Raw genomic sequence first — 22104 nt, 5'->3', positions numbered from 1 at the left:
GCTTGGTCTTTTTAGCAGGGCCCTTACCCTTCTTCCCATCCCGACCTTTCCCACCAGCTCGGGGGGCTCCCCCCGAATCGGAAGGGGCGAAGGACGTGGCAGCAGCGGACGCTTCCCCGGTACTCGCCGTTGCCGGTGCCCCAGCGGGGGCAGTGGCAGGTAGACCGGCAGCGGCGGTCAAGGTAGAGGCTCGGGGAACGGACATGGGGGTTTCCGGAGGAGGGGTGGTGGGAGCATCGCGAGGGGTCTCCCCCGCCGCGTCCCCCGCCATAACGAGAGCGGGGAGGGGGACAAACAGCGAGGGGAGGGGAGGGAAAGGAGGCGACCACCCCTCCCCGCTAGGCTGCAGGCAGGGGAGGAGGGTGCCAGAAAGGGAAGGCTACAGGACCGAGGGGAGCAAGCAAGGACCCAGGGGCGGGAGGGTGGCAGGCCACCGACCCAGAGGGGAATTCCGGCTCCTCTAGTTGCACTAGGGGATCAGGGGGGCTAACAGCATGGGGGGGGTGCAGTGAACAAGGGCAAACTCAAATGGGGGAAGGGCACAAGCGCATGGGAGGGGGCATGGGTGCACGAGGGGAGGGGCCAATCAGGGCTGGGGGATCGCAGGGCTGGGGGGGGAAGTCGAGCTAGGAACAGGGCAGAAGGACCACGGGGCTAGCTGCAGGGCTGGGGCAGGACAGTCTGGGCCACAGAGGAAATGGGTGGGGCAGACAAATGCGGCAAAGGAAAGGGGGCCAGGCCAAGGGGTTGGGGGTGGGGGGTGCGCCCACGGGCACTTGTGCAAAAAAAGTCAATGGTGGCTGCTGCTGTTGCAGGCCCAAATGATGGAAGTGGGCGTGGCAAGCCAAGTGAGCAGCTCAGTCCCAGAGGCAGGAGGCCGAAGCAGAAGGAAAACAGCCAGCGGGGGTGGTGGAGGGGGCAACGATGGTGGTGGGGGCGAAGGGGGACACGGATGGACCTGGGGCAGGCTCCACGCCACACCCCCGGCGTCCCAACAGACACAGTCCAAACCCCCACCACAAGAGCACAGTCTGAAAAATACTCAGTCTTTTAGTGCCCCCTCCACGGTGGCCTGCAGAGTCTCCATGAGGTCCTCCAGCAGCAGGCGGTCCTCTCCTTCTCCTCCTCCTCCTCAGGCTCCAGCAGCTCCCTAGTAGCAAACACAGCAGCTCCAGCAGCTCCAGGCGGTGGTCTGGTGGCCAGGCAGGAGGGACCCCGCTCAGAAGATGGTGGTGGTGGAGCCCTCAGCAACAAGGGCTGTAGCTGGGGTCCCTCACTCCCCTCCTCCGGGGAGCAGGCCAGCAGCCCCCCCCCCCCCAGGGGCTGTAGGTGGAGTAACAGCAGCAACTGGGTGGTGGTGGGGGGAATCTACTAGCCAGCCAGGAAGCAGATAGCAGAGAAAGGGGGTGGGTGGTGGTGTCCAGCCCAGCCAGGGAAGCAGCCGGAGCAGCAGCAGCAGCAGCAGCAGCGAGGGCCCAGCAGGAACAGCAACAGCAGCAGCAGCAGCCCTCTCCCTCCTACCCTCTACAGCAGAATAGCTGAAGGGAGGTCTTCTGGCCACTGGAGAAAGAGCTTTCTGTTCCCTGAGTGACCAGAGCAGGGGCTGCAGTAGAGTAATCAGGAACCTGCTAGAACCAGTTAAGGCAGACAGGCTGATTAGAACACCTGCAGCCAATCAAGGCAGGCTAATCAGGGCACCAGTCAGGCATGGGGGAGCCAGAGGAGAGGAAGTGCATGTGAGGAGCTGGGAGCAAGAGGCACAAGGGTGTGCTGTGCTGCTGGAGGACTAAGGAGCACAAGCGTTATCAGACACCAGGAGGAAGATCCTGTGGTGAGGATAAAGAGGAGGCCATGGGGAAGTAGCCCAGGGAGTTGTAGCTGTCATGCAGCTGTTACAGGAGGCACTATAGACAGCTGCAATCCACAGGGCCCTGGGCTAGAACCCGGAGTAGAGGGTGGGCCCGGTTTCCACCCAAACCTCCCAACTCCTAATCGGACACAGGAGGAGTTGACCCAGACTGTGGGGAAGATCACTGAGGTGAGCAAATCTGCCAATAATCACAGGACCCACCAAGGTAGAGGAGGAACTTTGTCACAACGGGTATGACTGAAGGGCAGCAGGAGCGCTGCCAGCTTTTTTGGTGCCCTAGGTGATGGAAGCTTCCACCCCACAAATGGCGCCCCTGACAAAGGCAGTGGAAGGTCCCACCTTCAAAATACTGCTGACCACTGGGGCAGCCAAAGATCCCGCTGCTGTGGTCGCCATGCCCCCCAAATTTTAGTGCCCTAGGTTCTGTGTCTGCCCCCACAGTGGAAGAACAAGATCTCGCTGCAGAACCTGTCCATGGTTCTGTGGCAGCTGAGAGCGCAGAGCAGCATGCCCAGAATGCCATGGACAGCCTCCAGCAGGCCAAGCTGGCTGTCCAGATGGACATGCGGGACAGCTACTTGTGGTGTGAGTGACAGCCCCTTTCCCTTCCCTAGGCAACACTCCCGCCCACTCCCTGCCCCAAGGGACTCTGGGACCCCACGTGGTGCCACCTGGGAGGGGCTCAGGCTTCCCAGCATGCTCTGCAACTTCTGGCCCTTCACCTGGGTCTGGGGGGAGGCAGACACGGAGCCAGGGTCAGCACCTCAGCCTGACCTTCTGCCTCCCCACCCACACCTCTTCTGCCCTCAGTTCAGGCACAGGGTTCCCCAGAAAGGCAGACGTGGAGTTCTGAGTAAGGAAACTGCCGGCTGCTGTTTGTTTGTACTGTGTTCAGGGCACAGGAATGTCTGGACATTGTTTGTAACTAATACAGATTGCACCAGAGAAATACCTGACTCCTATAATCCATTTCTCCTGCCAATGGAAGAACCTAGCCAGGCCCCAAACCCTGGCTAACTGCTGAGGTCAAAGGAGCAATGGTACAACCCGAGTCAGAATCTAGACCTGTGGAGGCAAATGCGTTGGTGGGAAACATTTGCGAGGAGATCCAGCAGCAAAGATCCTGTGCAGAGGAGCAATTGCTGCTAACTGTGGACTTCAGCATGTCCAGCTTTGTGTGCCGAGCAGTCCCCATTGTCCCTTCTCTCAGGCCTGACACTCCTCTGCTCAGAGTCAGACAAAGCCCAAACTGGCTCATATTTCCCCCCAGCAGAACCGGTCCACACAGTGATTACAGGGTCAGTATTGGGCCAAGGAGATAGACCACATCAAAGACTGGTGACATCACCATTATCACCCAAAACTGCACAGACTGGCCTAGTGCCTATGGGGAGGGTCAGTGAGATGATTATCAGACAAACTGTGTCTGTGCGTGTCCATCCATCTCCTTATCCTCTTCTCCCAGGTTCTGGCTGCAGAGGGAAAGGTTTGCCCCATAGTTAAGGTGCTAAGTTAGCCTGCACAGATCCAGGTTTTGCTCCATGTGAAGTCAGGTAAGTCACTTATTCTGTCTGAGCCTGAATTTCCCCTCTTCTAAAATGCAGGCAACAGCCCTTCCCCATCTCACAGCAGAAGAAGCACTGTGGGGGGCGGGGAGGCACATGGGGTCATGTGTCCCCCAGATTTAATGTTTGGCTTGTAGTGACCATGTTCACACAGACTGAACATGTTTAGTAACATCAGCTGAAGGTGCAGCCCTCACTCTGTGCCCCCCCACTCCACACACCATCGGCAGGACTGGGTCGTCTCTGCACAGCAGTATGACTGAGGCTAAGCCCATTGGCGTTTGTGACATGCTCAGACAGTGCAGGGACTGGGGCCAGATAAGGACCTGCAATCGCTAGAAGTCCAGCTGTTTCCTGTCACATCAACTCCCAAAAACATCACATTGGGGTTGTCACAAACTTTCCTGATTTCACACTGACCCTTTCACTAGCTGGTGTTTCTCTTAACACCCCAGCTCCTGGAATCCTGTGATTAACTGACAATCTCAGCTCTCACTTTAACAAAGGTCAGTTTCTTGCTCTCAGGGCTGAGAAGAAAAAGCTGAGAACATGGCAGCTCAGAAACAAACAATCACTCCAGAATGTAATTTTTTAGAAGAAAACCCTCGTGTTTCCTTCAGCCAAACTCAAGATTTTGGATGACGTGGTGCTGACTGTACTGCCTTGGCAGTGATCAGTTTGTTTTCAGGCCTCTTGTCTCCAGCAAAGTCTCTAAGGACCTAAACATAAAAATGAACATTCTAATTTATCTCTTCACTTCGCCTCCAATCCAGCGGGGCCTGTGCTCATTTGCTGCTTGGGCCCACAGCCCGGCTCCATGCGCATTCCCACACTTTGCCCTCTCTGTTACTTCCCTTTCTATTAACTCTTCTGTTTTAGATAAATGATGGCACTAAATTAGGGGGGTCTCCAGGGGTAGCAGATAGAGATTTACGGACTGAGTTCTCAGTAGCACAGGACTGCCAACCCCAAACTTTTGAAAATCATGAGTCGAGACCCCCAGAATGACACAACTGCCTGTTATGAGACATAAAAATGATAAATGTTGAGTTCTTTCGATTTGCCTTCTGGCTTCTCAGCCCTTTAGGCTGCACTTAGATCACCTTTTTATAGCTTTTCTCTGTAACCAAGAAACTTCCTTTGTTTAGGAAACACAAGCCAAAAGTCTCACCTCGTCACATGCTTCCAGGACCTGGGGCTTTAACAAACACACCAAATATCAGGTAAAACCATGCTCTGAAGTGTCCCTAGCCTCTGTTTGCCAGAAGCTGGGAATGGGCGGCAGGGCATGGATCACTTGATGATTCCCTGTTCCGTTCATTCCCTCTGAAACACCTGGCATTGGCCACTGTCAGAAGAGAGTCCATCTAGCCCAGTATCCTATCGGTCTGACCCAGTATGGCCGTTCTTATGTTCATGAGACTCATTCTAAAATCCTGAATGGTGGCAACGCTTTTGACACTGCATCTCCTTTACACTGAGGCAGAGCTGCCTTAGCGTATGTCACAATCAGGCCTTTGAAACATTGATTCCAGTTTAACCAAGTTTTTGGCCTGTGAATTGAATATCCCTAGACTCAGAAGGATTAGATTTTATTGGTAGATGTCAGTAAATATTGATTTCACTGTATACACACAAACCATGGAAAAATATTTCCATTGATAAGTGAAATTTTCAAATAGGCACAGTAAGAAAAATGCTGCTTGAGAACTTACTAGAGTTTGATTTAAGGAGATTTACTTAGTATATTTTGACATGTGATGTTGACAATTTGTGTTTTAACAGTTACACTTTTTAACTTTTTGACTCTCTGTGTCGACTGTCATAAACTAATTTATTGTCTGACTAAAATATTGTCTGAATGCCCCTACCCCAGTTTCCCACAACTGTGAACAATAATATGGATAAAAACTGAAATTCTGAAAGTTTAAATAGATAAATACAAAAAAGTCTTACAAATAAATATTATTCTTTATCTGTCAAAACTACATATTAAATCAAATTGTTATATCCTTGGGGCAGCTGGTGTAGGAAGAAATCACTTGAGGCCAGAGAGCAGACAGCTAACCAAAACCTCCATTTTATTTACAGAGACAGAGAGCTTCCCCCAGCCGGTTGAAACCGGCTGAGCTATCCCTTAATAGTCTAACTCAGTTGCCATAGTAACAAAACCCATGACAACCAAATACACAACATATTCCTCCCCCCCTAATAAGAACATCCCCTAAATAAAACACACACTAGACTAGAGAAGGAGGGTAGACTGCCTCCATTCCCGGCTAAACCCTGGGGATTATTTTGCCCCATAACCGTGGGTTCGCCCGAGCTAAAGATCCAGCCGATGAGGAGGCCTTCTGTCTCTAGGTGGATTACGGCGAACTACTGGTGTTATTGCACCCGAAAGCACTAGGGGCTCAGGGTCCGCAGCACGAATAGGTGAGGAGGTGGTATCAGCTCGTGCTGGGCAAAGGGGTATCTCAGCTGCCGGCAGTAATGGAGGAGAACAGTCAGGAACAGGTGACTCATGATTCGGTGTCTCACCAGGAGGGGTGAAGTCAGACCCCCTCAACTGCAGATGGGTCCTGTAGACTGGCATGACATACAAGCTTTTGCCTTCTCTTCAATAGCACTGTCCAATCTAGGCCACCAAAAATAGCTTCGTGCAATTTCCTTCATGTGCACTATTCCACAGTGACCGGAATGTAGCTGTTCTAACATCTGTGATCTCAGTGGTGGTGGAATAATGACACGCCTCCCCCACAACAAACAACCAGATTGGACCGATAACTCCGTCCGCCTGGACATGTAGGGAACAAGGTCGGGTGAGACCGAAGAGGTTTGTCGAGATTTTCCATGCATCACCAGGTCCATAACTTGGGATAATACTGGGTCAACGCGGGTTGCCTTCTTTATCTGAGTAGCAGTGATGGGTGTATTCTCTACCTGTTCAAAGTAGAAGATTTCCTTTTGGGCACTATCTTGATGTTTGACCGGTAAAGGCAACCTTGAGAGGCCATCTGCATTGCCGTGCAGAGTGGACTTCCGATATTTGATTTCATATGTGTGTGCAGAAAGTATCAATGCCCAACGTTGCATACGACTAGCAGCTAATGGGGGAATGCCTGTGTAGGGTCCAAAAATTGATGTCAGAGGTCGATGGTCTGTAAGAAGAGTAAACTTTCGCCCAAATAGGTACTGATGAAACTTCCTAATTCCAAAAACAATTCCTAATGCCTCACGTTCGATTTGGGCGTAGTTAGTTTCTGCTTTGCTTAGAGTGCGTGAAGCAAAAGCAATAGGTCTTTCTTCTCCCGAAGGCATAATGTGTGACACGACCGCTCCCACTCCATAAGGGGAAGCATCGCAGGCCAATTGCAGGGGTAAGGACGGATCAAAGTGCGTTAGAACTTCAGAATTTAACAATGCATCCTTAGCTTTGTTAAATGCAACATCACAGGCTTCAGTCCACTTCCAGGCCTTGTTCTGCCCAAGGAGCTCATGAAGTGGTTTTAGCAGTGTGGCTAACTGTGAGATGAACTTCCCATAATAGTTCACTAGTCCTAGAAATGAGCGTAGCTGGCTTACATTTCGAGGTGGGGGAGCCTCCACAATAGCTTTAACTTTTGCAGGGGCCTTATGAAGACCTGCAGAATCGATGACGTGTCCCAAATATTCAACAGAGGGCTTGAAGAATTCACACTTGTCTTTGCGAACTCGTAGGCCATACTCTTCCAGTCTTTGTAGGGTAGCCTCTAAATTCTTTAAGTGATCCTCTTCATTTCTTCCAGTGACCAGGATATCATCCAGATAGCACTCAACTCCTGACAAGCCACACAAGATCTGGTCCATAGCCCTCTGGAACAGGGCGGGAGCCGATGTGATTCCGAAGGGTAGGCGACAGTATCGATAAAGCCCCTTATGAGTCACAATAGTCAACAGCTCTTGGGACTTTTCATCGACGTGCATCTGTAAATATGCTTGACTCAGATCAATCTTACTGAACTTTTGTCCCCCAGCCAGGCCTGCGAAGAGGTCATCGATGCGGGGAAGCGGGTATTGCTCTGCACACAACACTGGGTTGACAGTGACTTTAAAATCACCGCAAATCCGGAGAGAGCCATCTTTCTTTACTATTGGAACGATAGGAGTGGCCCATGAGCTATGGGTAACTGGTATTAGGACTCCATTGGTGACCAGGCGCTCCAGGTCTGCTTCAACTTTTGGCCTGATGGCATATGGCACAGTTCGGGCTTTCAGATATTTTGGTGGACTGCCAGGTTTAATGTTCAATGTCACAGTGATTCCCTTCATACTTCCCAAATCATCTCCAAAAACAGCAGCATGTTTCCTTAGTATAGGGGTTAGACTGGTTTCTTCTTTAGTCATCCGGTGCACTTCTGCCCAGTTCAGCTGAATCTTCCCAAGCCAAGACCTACCCATTAAGGCTGGGTAGTCACCTCTCACCACAAACAGTGGCAATTTAGCCGCCTGTCCATTGAGCTCCACCTTAACATCAATAGTGCCCAACATGGGCACAGCTTCACCTGTATATGTCTTCAGAACAGTTTTTGTTGCCTTAAGCAGAAGATGCTGTAGCTTTTCCTTATACACAGTCTCAGGAACCAGCGAGACAGCTGCACCGGTGTCTAGTTCCATGCGTATAGGTTTGCCCTCCAATAAGGGGGTTACCCAGTATTCATGTGAGCCTGCTGCCAAAGACAAAGCATGCAGTGGCACTTCCTCTTGTGAGGAGGTGTCCTCTTGATCATCCTGGGTCTGCTCTAGGATATGCAAGGTTCCTCTTTTTCTCGGCCAGACCACAGGCCTCTTTTTCTTTTGTTTACAGGCATACTCGATGTGTCCCTTTTTGCCACAGTGTCGACACACCAGGTCCTTACACCAGCATTCTGATGCCTGGTGACCCAGCTTACCACAGCGGTAACATTCTTGACTCTGCACCGTTTTGTGGGTCAGTTCTTGTGACACTTTTTTCACCCTAGGGGATGCACCGATGTATTGTGCCTCCCTTGTAGCCAGTTCCATGGAGACAGCAATATCAACAGCCTTCTGTAATGTAAGCTGAGCCTCTGTCAGTAGGCGCTTCCGTATAGCTTCACTGCAGAGGCCACACACTAACCTGTCACGCAGGGCATCATTTAACATCTCTTTAAATTCACAGTGTTCTGCTAGCTTTTTTTAAATGGCTACAAATTGTACAACTGTTTCATCTTCCTTTTGGTCTCTTTTGTGGAACCTATATCTTTCAGCAATTACCAGTGGTTTTGGGGAGAAATGAGACCCCAGGATTTCCACAATGTCACTGTAAGATTGAGTCTCAGGCTTAACAGGGTGCAGTAAGCTGTGTAGCAGGGAGTAGGTTTTAGCCCCTACAACAGTTAAGAATATTGGCACCTTCTTCGCGTCTGTAATGTCATTTGCAATAACAAAAAGCTCAAAACGCTCAGTATACACATGCCACTGCTCTGTATTCTCATCAAAAGGCTCCAGGGGCCTGGTCAGAGTAGCCATGATTTTTAGTTTCACTTTCACAGTCAGTGCAAACAAGCAGCTTTTTTTCTTTGTTTGGTCTTTACCTTGACTTCTACTTCCTTCTGTTACTGGAGCAGCACCAGGATCCCATCCTCGTCGCCAGTGTTATATCCTTGGGGCAGCTGGTGTAGGAAGAAATCACTTGAGGCCAGAGAGCAGACAGCTAACCAAAACCTCCATTTTATTTACAGAGACAGAGAGCTTCCCCCAGCCGGTTGAAACCGGCTGAGCTATCCCTTAATAGTCTAACTCAGTTGCCATAGTAACAAAACCCATGACAACCAAATACACAACACAAATGAATTCTGCCAAGCCTAAATATCACTCCTTAGACACGCAGTTCTGTCAGCTCAGCAGGACAAGGGGAAGCTGATGTCTATGTGAAGCCCCAGTCACTCCCCCCCCCCACACCAGCAGAGGGGGCTGATTGCAGGATCAGAGCCTTGTTGGGACATTTCTCACCAAAGCCCCCAGGGCTGGAACATTACCGGTGATCTGGCTCCAGCTCAGCAAACAGCCTGAGTCAGTTCCAGGAAGGGAAACACCCAATTGCTGCTGCTGCAGGTGGGGCATATTTCTGAGCTCAGGAAAGTGAAACTAACCCTGTGTCACTGTCCAGAGGGAGCCATGGCCACAGACAACCCCGTGGAAAGTCTCCAGGAGGAAGCTACGTGCCCCATCTGTCTGGAGTATTTTAAGGACCCGGTGATTATAGACTGTGGGCACAATTTCTGCCAAGCCTGCATCGCCCAGTGCTGGGAGGGATCGAATACAGACGTCTCCTGCCCTCAGTGCAGAGAAACTGTGCAACAGGGAAACCTCAGGCCCAACAGGCAGCTGGCAAATGTTGTAGAAATGGTCAAACGGCTGAGTTTACAGGCACCAAAGGGAGCAGGAGAGGAGAGGGTGTGTGGGGAACACCAGGAGACTCTGAAACTGTTCTGTGAAGAGGATCAAACTTCTGTCTGTGTGGTTTGCCATCTGTCCCGGGCTCACAGAGATCACAGGGTGGTTCCCATAAAGGAGGCTGCCCAGGAGTACAAGGTAGGGAATTGCTGTCAAGTTTAATGGGTAATAACTTTGGATTTTAATTGTAGGCTGATTTCACTGAAAGTTGCCTATCAGGGTGTGATGCATCATTCAGCTCTGTAAAGCCTTCATTGTACGGGAGATGCTATAACAAAATGAATGATCTGGCAGTGTGGTGACGGAATCTAAATACCAAGTCTTAAAAGATACCTGATGTGGGAAACTTTCCTCTGAGATTCTGAATGTTTTTCACACTCAGCTTCCACTGCTGAAAAAAGGAGACTTTTTACACCACGGACGGTGTTAACGATCAGTGAGGTTTAAATCACACGAGCTGCAGGCCAGTCTAGGTGAGTGTGTTACCTTCAGACTGGAGAACTGATCATTTAAATATCAACACTGTTAATTATTTTGTTCCCCTGTGAGAGCGGAGAGGGAGAATTACAGCTGGGCACCATTTATTGCCAGTGACGCCTCCTTCCAGTGCCACAAGCGGGTGATGTTTGGGAGATGCCACCTCTTATTTCCCCCCAGTAAAGAAGGACCAGGCCCAGAGAGCCCAGCAGAGTCCAGGGGTACATTCCAGCCCCATGAGGGGAGTCCGGCCCCTGGAGCCCCTTGGAGCCAATCAGCAACTCCATCCTGTTTTGAACAATGCACCATTTGAACAGATCATGTGCCTCCTTTTAGTGACTCACATGGGCGGAGCTTATTTTGTGGGTGGAGCTTCAAAGAATCCAGCCACCTTTGCCCCTCCCCCATTCTGATCCTGGCTCATCGATGAGGCTGTTTTGCTGGATGCAGAGGCTGCTTTTCCGCCTCCTGTCTCTCACTAGCCCCTGCTGGCTCCCACCCTCCCTCACTGCTTCCCTGCAGCAGCACTGCAGGGGTGTCACCGAACAGCTCCCCAGGAGCTCGCAGCAGCAGCCTGGACCCTTGGTCAGAGGGCAGGAGAGAACTCGAGGGCTCAGAGAAAAGAGAAAAAGTGAAACGGGGAGATCTCAGCAGGCGGCTCTGAGGTGCTGCCAGGGGTGTTGCACAGAGTGGGCCTGATGGGGCAGGAGCACGTTGCTGTGCTGTGTGAATGAATCACACGCTGTCAAAGGGGAAGAGAGCCCTGGGGTATTCCAGCTCTGGAGCAGTTATAATTATGGGTGGCACATTCTCCCCAGACCGAGTGTTCCCTGGTCCTCCCTGACCTCCAGCCACATCACAGCTTCACCCTGTGCAGTTAATGGGACTGCGCTGGCTCAGGTGCTCGGCTGCTCCCTGGGGGAGGCCACATGGGAGCCTGGACAGAGGAGAGCACCATGGGGTCTTGTTCCTGGCCTGGGTCTGGGTACAGTGCAGCGAGGTGCTGCCCCAACCTCTTCACTGGCACCGGCAGGAGGGATTGTTCAGAACCTTCCCAGCTGTTTCCCCTCTGGCCTGTGCTCAGTGATGTGAAGCTTTAGCTCAGACACAGGCTCTGAGAAGTCCTGAGTGTCTGCAGGGAGCAGAGCCCCTGCTCTGAGACTGGCGTCTCTGCTCCCATGAGGCCTTTGGGGCCGGCAGAGCCAAGTCTGCTGCCTCCTTCCAGGGTATTTACTGCTCGTGTGTGAAATGCCAATATGGACAGTACTGTCCACCCATCGGACAGGCAGACTAATGGCTGTTTATCACACGCGATGTCCCTGCAGGTGAAACTCCAGGGAGCCCTGGGCCCTCTGAGAAAGGAGCTGGAAGAGGCCCTGGCTCTGATGTCTGCAGAGGAGGAGAAAACCACAGAGTGGCAGGTGGGTATCTGGGTTTATTCCTCCCTGAGCCCTTCCCCCTGCAGCGTTCCCAGGAATGACGGGGCCGTAAAGCTCCAGGATGAGGTTATGAACCTGCTCTGGTTGTTTGCTCCATTGCACAGGATTGGTGCCAGCTATGGGCCGGAACCTCCCCTGTGCCCGGATCATCGCCCTGCCCACTGCTCCACCCCCATTAGGCCTCCTCTCCCCGAGGCACCACCCACACTCCCCTCCTGCTCTGCCCCAGGCCCCACTCCCACTCAGCCCCATCCCCAGCCGCAGCTGGCATCCCTCACCCCTTCCCCGGCGCTGAGGCCAAAGCCTCTGCCTCCTTCTCCCGGGGAGGGGGGATTTGGGGAGGGATCCAACAGGGGAAGGAGGGGGCGGAGTCAGGGTGGGGGCACGAGCCCCCTCCGGGCTCTGCCTGTGGAGGCAAAATAACTGCCTATTCGCATCCTGACCGAACATCGGTCGGGATGCAGCACAATGAAGTAAATATCAGGACAGTCCCGATAAAATCGGAACGTCTGGTCACCCTAATCCCATGCCACCTGCAATAACAGACTACGTCTTTACAAAGCACCCCAGACAACCCCGCTATGGAACTGGCCATATGGACTCTGAACTAAAACAAACCCATTATGGTACGTTTCCCAAAGAAGTAAATCTCCTTACAAACCTGATACTGATCTAATCCCCCGCTTCATGGACAGAGGCCCAGTCTGTGTAACTCAGCATCTGGCTCACGTTTTCTCTGTGCCTTTCCTATTCTTCTATTTCAAGGGGAAAGTGAAGAATAGGAGAGAGATGATTGCAGGTGAATTTAACAAACTGCACACACTGCTGAGAGAGGAGGAGCAGCTGCTTCTGCAGAGCCTGGAGGAGGAAGAGAGGGAGACTCTGCAGAGACTAAGGGAAAATGTAACCAAACTCTCCCAGCAAAGCTCCTATCTGCAGCAGCTGATCACAGAGATCGAGGAGAAGTGTCAGCAACCAGTTGTGGAGCTGCTAAAGGTGAGACGGCATCAAAATTCTCCACCCATCCAGAATGACTCAGATCCCTGGGTCTGGATTCCAACAATTAGAGTAAATGTGTTCTGCGGTTTACTGACAAACAGAACATCCGGCTAAGGGCTCCATCAGTTCCAAAATATCCCAGTTTATATTAGAGGGGAATTCTCCTCATGGAGACCCAGTGAGGCCATGGGAGATTAAACGGATGATACAAGAATGATACTGAGCTGAACCCATCCCTGCTCTGACTCCAGAACATTGGACCCAACACAGGCGATAAACACAGATACTGATGGATTGGGTCCCTAGAAGGGAGAATCCTTTAGCTAAATTCCTGTCTCACCTACATAAATGAAAGAAGTGTTAATGCACAATAGTGTACGAGATTTTACAACAAAACAGTGAAGGCTGGGAGGGTTGATCTATTTTCTAGATGAAAGTTTGATGCCCAGAGTGAAACTCACAGTTTTATGCACATTGTGTTAATACAGAACATTGATTCTCCTTTTTTCCTTTCAGGATGTGAAAAGCACATTGAGCAGGTGTGTTTCCTATGTTCATTGCTCTTATATTCTTGGTGGTGGTTCTGGGATGATGTGTGTACAGAGCAGCTGAGTGATGATGGGACGTTTTCTTCATAGGAGTGAGAATGTGAAACTCCAGGAACCAGAAGCTGTTTCTACTGACCTGAAGAATGTGTATAAAATTTCCCTTGACATGAGGGAAGCGCTGCAGAGATTCGGAGGTGAGTGGATTCTTCTGGGACATTCAGCTGTGTTGTGCTGGGGAATTGGACAGAGCCTGGGACCCCAGAACACGCATGCACCCAGCTGACAGGCTTGGAGCTGTGATAGCTGGATGCTGATGCGCTGAGTGCTGGGCAGTTTGCCTGCTACTTTACGGCCACCTGCTGGTACTTGCCCAGGTGTCTGACCAGGCCCGGTCACTCTGACATCCTGACCCCTCCATGGCTGAGTTACCACATTCAGTCATTCCAGGGTGTCTTGGCAAGGTTCCTGCCTCAGTTTATCCTCTTCAGCACTCCTTATATTATGCCTCACAGTCTAAAAGATCATGTCCTGTGGTCCACTCTGAGTCCCAGTAACGCCCAAAATAAAATGTGTTCCCTCACTCTGCTCCAGCCTCCAGCTCTCACTCCAGCTCTCACTGTCCTCAAGTCAGGAGCCCTCAGTCCTTCCCAGAGCTGGGTTTGGATTAGTTTCCATCATGGAATCGGACGACTCCAGCCCTCCCTCCTGGAGCTGGGTCATTTCAGACTGTGCCTTTATTCTCTGCATCCACTTTTTCCAGCCGGGGGCAGCTCTCCAGGGTTCTGTCCTGCTCCAGCTGCTGCTGTCATTGTCATCTCTGGCAGCTCCTCCCCCTTAGGGGAGCTCCTCTGTCTAGGACAGTGGTCCCCAAATATTTTTGGTCATGTCCTTCCTTACCTGGTTTGCGCCCCCACCCTGGGAGCTGCTGTCAGGAACTGGGCCAGGAACGGGGCTCCAGTTGGGGCCAGAAGCTGGGGGCCATGGCTGGGAGTGAACCCGCAGTTGGGGCCGGGAGCTGGGGGCTTTGGCCGGGGGCGGAACCATGTTTGGGGCTGGGGCTGCAGCTGGGTTCTCAGCCTGGAGCAGGGCCGGGAGTGGGTGGCTGAAGTCGGGGCCGGAGATGCAGCTGGGGCTGAGGGTGGGGCCGGAGTGGAGCTAGGGGCAGAGCAGGGCTGGGTGCCGTTCCCTTCCCGCCACCCATGGGAGCTGGTCCAGGCCCTGTCAGGCCCCCCAAATGTTCCTCCACACCCTCTAGGGGGGCACAACCCACAGTTTGGGGAGCACTGCTCTAGGAGCCCCTTCCAGGCTCCTTGCTCTGGTGAGCTCTCCTGGGAGCTCCTCTCCTCAGCAACTTCCTGTCCCTGGGATCCCTTCAGCTGAGCCCTGGTTACCCTTTATCAGCCTCATTAGCTGTTTCGCTGCCAACTAGCCACCTAGGGATTTAATTACTTCCAGGTTGGTCTGGGTTGTCTCATTCTCCCTTACAGGGGCCTGTCACAGGTAGTCTGGTCCCTGACTCCCCTAAAAGGGCCAGCCCTCTTGATACATTTCCCCCCACCGCCAGAGCCAACCTGTATTCAAAGGGAGGCTTGACCATGGCTGACACTTGGTTATGTTCTGCTAGAAAAGTTTCAAACTCCAGGGAAGTAAATTGGTGGCCACTTCCAGGAGCTGCACAGACCTAGGGAGGCAGGGAGCCTGCCTTAGCCCCGGGCCCCCGCTGCGCCACTGACCAGACTTTTAATGTCCCAGTCGGTGGTGCCAACCGGAGCTGCCAGGGTCCCTTTTTGACCAGGCGTTCCAATAAAAACACAGACGCCTGGTGACCCTATGGACAGGTGCCAGCCCTAGGTCCTGTCCACATGGCTCAGTAACACCCTGCTGAGCCAGGTACAGGCAGCCACATGCCAGCCCAGGCCCCTGGCAGGGAGGCTGAGCTGCCAGCTGCCATGGTCGCTAACAGTGTTAACTCTGTCACCTGCCACTCACCAGGCTTAGAGCCCCCTGGGCCCAGTCCCAGTACTGCTGTAACCTAGAACCAGAGCAATGCAGGGCTGGAAGGGCCCTCGAGAGGTCACCTAGTCCAGCCCCCCACGCTAGGTCAGGGACTAGACTATCCCTGGCAGGGATTTGTCCAACCTGTTTTTACAAACCTCCAGTGACAGGGATCCCACAACCTCCCCTGGAGCCTGGTCCAGAGCTTCACGGCCCTGAGAATTAGAAAGTGTTTCCTCATCTCCAGCCTCAACCTCCCTTGCTGCAGATTGTGCCCATTGCTCCTTGGACAGGCCCTCGCCCTGCCCGCTGGGGCACTGGCTGTGTCACCAAGCCTGAGCGTTGCTGTTATTGCACTGAATGGCTGGTAGCGCTGGGCTGGCTCAGGGGGGCAGTGAGGGCAGCTGGGGCCTTTCACTCCCCAGTCACCGATCTCAGCCCAGGCTCAGAGTCCAGTTCCCAGCGGACAGGAGCTCACATCGTAACTCACTTTAACGGCAGCCTCACCAGCCACCTCCGCAGGGAGGCCAAGGCCTGAACGGGCCGCAGAGATGATTCCTCCCCAGGGAGAGGCTCCGACAGATGTCAGGGCTGAGCCACGTTGGCAGGACAGTGGGGAGCTGACACGGCCTCAGTCTCCTTATACCCTCAATACACAGAGCTCCAGCAGCCGGCGTGTAAAACCCAATTCGTATCCCCAGCACCGAACTCACTGACACTGCCCCAAGGGTCCTCTCCTCCCGGGGCTGGGGAGTGAGTAAGGGGCACTGGAAGAGAGGGGCCAGGGGACCATGACCCCATCACTTTTACCAATGGGAGGGCTATTTCCTCCCAGTTTTACCAGCTGTAAGGGTGAGCGACGCTGGGTGAGGGGGCCGAGAGGAGAGACCAGGGGGTCAGAGTGTGGGGAAGAGGTGGTGTGAAGGCAGGGGCTCAGGAAGAAGGGGCAGTTTGAGAGCGAGGGTTCAGGGGTGCGGGGACAGGAGCTCAGGGAGAAGGGCTGGCACGAGTGGGTGACCCCTCGACTTTTAGGGAGCTTCCATCACTCCTGGGGAGAGCACCATCCCGGATCCTGATCCACGGGCACATCTGTGTATTTGCCGGGTGCGCAGAGCTTTCAGGGTGGAGACACTTTCACGCTCACCCTGGAACCTGTGCTGGGAGGCCCCACTGCCCGGGAGGCCGAGGGCTCTCACTCCCCTGCCCTGGGGGTGAAGGGAGGGGCCCTGGGGCTGCTGTTCCCCATCCCAGGAAGGGGGTGAAGGGGATGTGGACACAGACAATGTCCCCTCTTGCACTGTGAGAGGCAGACCTGGCTCCACCCTGGGCTTCAGAGCCTGAGCTCCAGCCAGAACCTGAAAATCTATGCGGCTATTTTTAATTCCAAATAGGGAGCCCCGCCAGCCTGAATCTGTCCACCCTGTTCCAAGACTCGCTGCTGCAGGCTGTGTAGAAGGACCCAAAGTGTCTCCAGAGTCTGGGTGTGAAAGTTCCCAGCGGGTCTGAACCAGGGCTGGTTAATGGGAGCGAGGGGGGTGGCTGGCCCAGTCATTAGATGGAGACACCTGAGCCCCTGGGGCTCTGAGATGGTCTCTGTGACTGTTATCCGCTCTGGGAGATGCCCAGGTGCAGCTGCAGAAGGTCTGTGCCGCTAACAGCATCCATGGGGCAAATGGCTCTGGGCAGAGAGTTCAGGCTGGAGCCGAGTCTCCATTTTCAGCCTGATTTGTGGGGGTGAGATCAGGGGCCCAGGGGGCATTTGTCTGCAAAGGGCAAATTAAACAGCAGCTCTGGAGTGTTTCATAGCTGATGTCCTGAGCCTGGCCTGCCTGTAACTGCGTTTCTGGGGATGTTGACAGTCTCTCACTGCAAGTCACTGGGATTGGGGCTCCTAAGTTGCTCAGACAGGTTTGCAGTGGAGCTGGGTGAAATGTTTTCGACAAATAGTTTATTTCCTGCAAAATTATATTTTGGGTCAAGAGAAACTGTTCGTGAATCCATGTCGGGTTTGCTGACTAGTTTCAATTAACAGAAAAAGGTGCCGCCGCTTCCTTTCTAGCCTGTAGCCCAGTGGCTGGGCCCTCAGCTGGGAGCCCCAGGTTCAATCCCTCCGTGTGATGCCATTAGAGCTTGAACCGCTGGGCTCCAGGTGTCTGATGACGCCCCCTGTGTGTAAACACTGCCATGGGCACTGGGCCAGAGCGTGGGGGTGAGAATGACTCTGCAGCCCAGTGTGTTGGGCCCCCACCTGGGAGCCCAGAGTCCAGCTCCCCTGCTCCAGTGACCCTGTAATTATTGATCCATAACCCCAGTGAGGGGAGGGGTTACGGCCCCTGGCACAGCAGTGTCTCAGCCATGTCTGCCGGGGTTTCCTTGCACTGATGTAGCTGCACCGGTGCAAACCCCTAGTGCAGACGCGCTGTGCAGGTGTGAACTGGGACTGGTCCCCGGTGCAGCTTCTCCCAGATGGAGGGGGGCAGTAAGTGGGGAAATGCCCCCTCCCCTCCCCACTGCCCTGGCCTCATTAGCAACAACCCATTAGTGCGCATTTATACCCCCTCCTGCAATCTTCCACTGTACTGCCCCCCAAGTGAGCCCAATACTGACAACTGCCCCCGTGGGGGTGGGGCTGGGCCAGGCGAGGGGAGGGTCTGGCTGTGGGGTTTTCCCGGCTGGAAGGTGGGGCCTGTGGGGCCTGCCAGCATGGAGAGTCCCAGCTGCTCCCCCGGGGCAGGGCTACACCCCCAGAGTGTGTGGGGACAGCACCGACCTGCTCTGAGCGAGAAACCAACCACACGTGGCCCCAAAGCAACAGAGATTCCCTGGGGCCTGCCTCTCCCTCCCCCCTCTCTGGCTCCTGCCCCTCACCAACAACCCTCCCTTTCTTCTCACTCCCTTTCTGCTCCCCTGGGCCCCTGCCCCTCTACTCCCACTTTGCCTCCCTGGCACATGCCCCTGCCCTCCACCCATCTCTGCCCCACTGGAACAGCCCATCCCTTCTCCCCCTGCCCTCCTGGCCCCTGCCCCTCTCCCCCAAACATCCTCTGCACCCTGGAGCCCTCCCATCACTTCACACCCCCACTATGTCCTGGCATCCACCTTTCCCTCCTCTGTGCCATGTCTCCCACCCCTCCCCTCACCCTCCTCTGCTGTCCTGACTTTCACCCTTCTCACTCCCCTCAGCCCTCCTGACGCATGCCCCTCTCCCCACCCTCTCTGACCCCTGGCACCCGCCCCTTCCCTCGTTCCCCTGTGCCCACCCCCCTCTAGCCCCACTCTGACCCCTGGCACCTGCCCCTCCCCAATCCCCTCTCCTAACTCCTCCCTCTGCCCACCTGACCTGCCTCTCACCCCTCTCTGCCCCCTGGTGCTTGTCCCTCCCCTCCTCTGCCCTCCCTGTGCCTGCCCTTCTGCTCAACCCCCTCAATCCCCTGGCACCTGCCTTTTCCCTTCCCCCCGCACCCTTCTGCTGCCTGCCCCTTCCCTCCTCCTGCCCCCCAACACCTGACCCTCCCCTTGTCCCCTTCCTTCCTGGTGCCCAGCCCCTCCTCACCCTCTGCCCCACTGACCCTGCTCTCCTCTCGCCCCTCTGCCACCATCACCCATGCCACCTTCTCCTTATTTCTCACCCCTGCCCCTCCCCTCCCCCTCTGGCTCTGTGACACCTGCACCCCTCACCACCCCTCCAATCCCCTGGTGCCAGCTCCTCCTCTGCCCCAAGTCCCAGCTCTACCCTGGCCCCACCTGCTTCCCTGGTGCCTGCTGTTTCCTTTGCCTCCTCTGCCTGCCTCATGCAAGTCCCTTCCCTCACCCCCCTGGTCTCAGCCCTTCCCCTCACCTCAGCATTGGCCCACCCCTCCCCTCCCCCTCTCCTAACCTCTGGGCCCCACCCTCCCTTCATCCTCTCTCTGCCCCCCTGGTGCCCACATCTCCCTGCACACACCTCTGTCCCCTGGGGCCTACCCTTCTCCACACCCCTCTCTCTTCCCCCCTTCTGCTCACCTGCTCCCTCACCCCCCATTCTGCCCCTCTGTCACCAGTGGCTGCCCATTCACTTCCCCCCATTGGATCTCCCCCATTCCCTCACACCCCTCTGCCCCCTGGTGACTGCCCCTTTCCTTGTCCCCCGCAGCCTCCTGGGGTCTGTTCCTTTCTTCTCCCAAGGAGCCCACCCCTCCCCTCACCCCGTGCAGCCCCCTGGAACCTGCTCTTCCCTTCACACCTCTGACCACCCGGTGCCCATCCCTTCCCTTATCACCCCATAGCCCTTGTGCCTGCCCCACCCCATGTCCCTCCCTCCCCACCTCTGCTCCTGTCACCTCCCGCTCCCCTTTCCTCTCTCAGCATCAGTCTGTCCCCTCACCTCCCCCACCTCCCCGACACTCTGTCACCCCTCCCCCGCTCCTCCTGCCCTTTCCCCCCATTGTCTCCTCACAGGCAGAGGGGCCCTGACTCCCCTCAGCCAACAACACCCCCCCCCCCAGTGATTAACGGGGATGCAGGTTAATTCCCCTTTGATCCCAGTGACTAGCCCCTGCCCCCAGCCCTGACTCTGTGACTCTCTCCCCAGTGGACGTGACTCTGGATCCAGACACGGCAAATCCCAACCTCATCCTGTCTGACGATCGGAAACGTGTGAGAGACGGAGACACATGCCAGGATCTGCCCGAGAACCCTGAGAGATTTGATTATTGTTACTGTGTCCTGGGCACTGAGGGGTTCACGGGCGGGAGGCGTTACTGGGAGGTGGAGGTGGGAGACAAGCCTGACTGGGACCTGGGGGTTTGCAGGGAATCTGTGAGCAGGAAGGGGCAGGTCACACTCTCACCTGAGGATGGATACTGGGCCGTGGTGCTGAGGGATGGGGAATACGAGGCCTGCAGCTCCCCCTCGGCCCCCCTCCCCGTGAGCGTCAGGCCCATCCAGGTGGGGATTTTCCTGGACTATGAGGCGGGCGAGGTCTCATTTTACAATGTGACTGACAGGTCCCATCTCTTCACTTTCACTGACACCTTCTCCGGGACGCTCCGCCCTTTCCTCTCTCCCTGTGACAACGCTGAGGGTACAAACGTGGCTCCCCTGATAATCTGCCCGGTCCCAGCTCAGGCCGGAGGGAATCTCTCTCCCTGACAGTGACCCCGCGGCACAGACTGGCCCCTCCCAGCCCTGCTGCTCTTCCCACCCCCAGTGGTGGGGGCCAGTTACTGCAGCAACTGGACTTTCTGTGCTGACTGGACGCTGCCAGTTTCCCTTTTCAACTGGAGGTTCCAGTCGAAAACCAGACACCTGGGAACCCCCAGCCCCCACTTTCCCCATCCCCTGCCCCAGGGGTAGCAGATGGGGATGGATGGGGTCATTCACTCCTGTCAGAATTTTCTACAGTGAGATCTCAATGTAAAATATGAAAGAAAAAAGATTATTTAGAAAATATTATTGTAACAAGGTGTAAATACAAGAATATTTTAATTTACATTTAAACAGTACTTCAAAAACAAGCATGTAAACATTTTTAGAAATGGAATTATTTACATTACATTTATTTTTTGATTCTTCCCTCTAATCTATATTGAAGTTTAACTTCTCTAAATAACGTCATTTGTATTTCAACTGTGGAATACAAGAAATGCAAAATATTTATCTTAAAATAAAGTATTAAATTGTCAGACTGGGTTGTTCAGTTACAATGTACATGTGTTATAAACATCACAACTACACACATGTGCAGCTGTTCTCTGTTTCCCCCTCACCCTCTTTATTATCTTGACTGGTTTTCCCTGGAAGGCAGGGCACATACACCCACCTCCTGCAGTACATCTTTGAAAATTAATAGGTTAAAAATGATATAATTAATTAAGCAATATATTTAACTTAACTCACACATGATTATATAATAGTCTTTGAACTTCTGTCAGCATTAATTCATGTGACTTAACTTTCTAGCTACATATAATTGTTAATCAAGATGTGACCCTTCCTTTCTTTTTCTCACATCAACTAAGAAAACACAAATGCTCTCTTCCTATAGATAGAAATCTCTTCTACAATCCCCCATCAGTTCCTGCAACCCCTGGCTGGCAGACCTCTGTCTGAATGAAGCAGCAGGCAGTCTGCCAGGGCACCTCCACCAAGCGTCTTTATGATTTTTTATGGTGCATCACAACATAGCAGCAGTTACGAGGAGCCCCCTTCCAGCTCCCTGGTTCAGCCTTTTATACTGCTGCTTTCTTCTCAGCGCTGAGCTAGTGACCGCATCAGGCTCCGTACAGGTGCAAGTGATCCCCTCTGCCCTTCCAAACCCAAACTACTCAGTCCCTTCTACTCTAACTGCACCCAGTGGCCAGGGCCATCCTTACCCATATGCAAACTATTCAGCTGCGTAGGGCACCAAATTGCCCCAAATTTCCTGGTTCCCAACTGTCACGGACTTACAGATCGTGCCCACTCATGGCCCTGTGCAGTCCGTGTGTAGGCGGGGGGCGGAGGGATGCCCCTTCCAATGAGACAGCCCTTTTCCTGGGGGTCCACTCTCTCTCAGGGTTGGCCCCTCCACCTCCTGGAGCTGCACCTCTCTGAGCCTTAGCATGTCTGTCTCTGCTGTGGGCCTCCTTGGGGAGTCCACTCGCTCTGGACCCCCCCAGGGCCTCCACCCCTCAAAGGTTATGCTGCAACCCTGTTCTCTAGACCGGAGCGACTCTCAGCCAACATAAAACAGGAGGGTTTATTGAGCATTGAACACAGCACAGGAAACTCTCTGA

General features: G+C 53.9%; 1 protein-coding gene across 2 annotated transcripts; it reads left to right on the top strand.

Moving 5' to 3' along the window:
* Window positions 1-9358: 9358 nt before the first annotated feature.
* On the top strand, window positions 9359-20503 carry LOC123346107 (E3 ubiquitin-protein ligase TRIM39-like). Of its 2 annotated transcripts, XM_044983328.1 has the most exons (6): window positions 9364-10029; window positions 11694-11789; window positions 12573-12803; window positions 13323-13345; window positions 13445-13548; window positions 19920-20503. In XM_044983328.1, exons 1-6 carry the CDS (start codon window positions 9613-9615, stop codon window positions 20477-20479), a joined length of 1431 nt encoding a protein of 476 aa, XP_044839263.1. In that variant the 5' UTR covers window positions 9364-9612; the 3' UTR covers window positions 20480-20503. The 2 variants fall into 2 exon arrangements, with proteins under 2 accessions (XP_044839264.1, XP_044839263.1); XM_044983329.1 differs by lacking the exon at window positions 12573-12803 and having other exon boundaries at window positions 9359-10029.
* The last annotated feature ends 1601 nt before the right edge of the window (window positions 20504-22104 follow it).

The sequence above is a fragment of the Mauremys mutica genome, chromosome 12, assembly GCF_020497125.1.
Source record: "Mauremys mutica isolate MM-2020 ecotype Southern chromosome 12, ASM2049712v1, whole genome shotgun sequence".
NCBI classification, from domain to species: Eukaryota; Metazoa; Chordata; order Testudines; family Geoemydidae; genus Mauremys; species Mauremys mutica.
The sequence above is the reverse complement of the archived record's forward strand: the minus strand, read 5'-3'. Positions and strand labels throughout refer to the sequence as shown.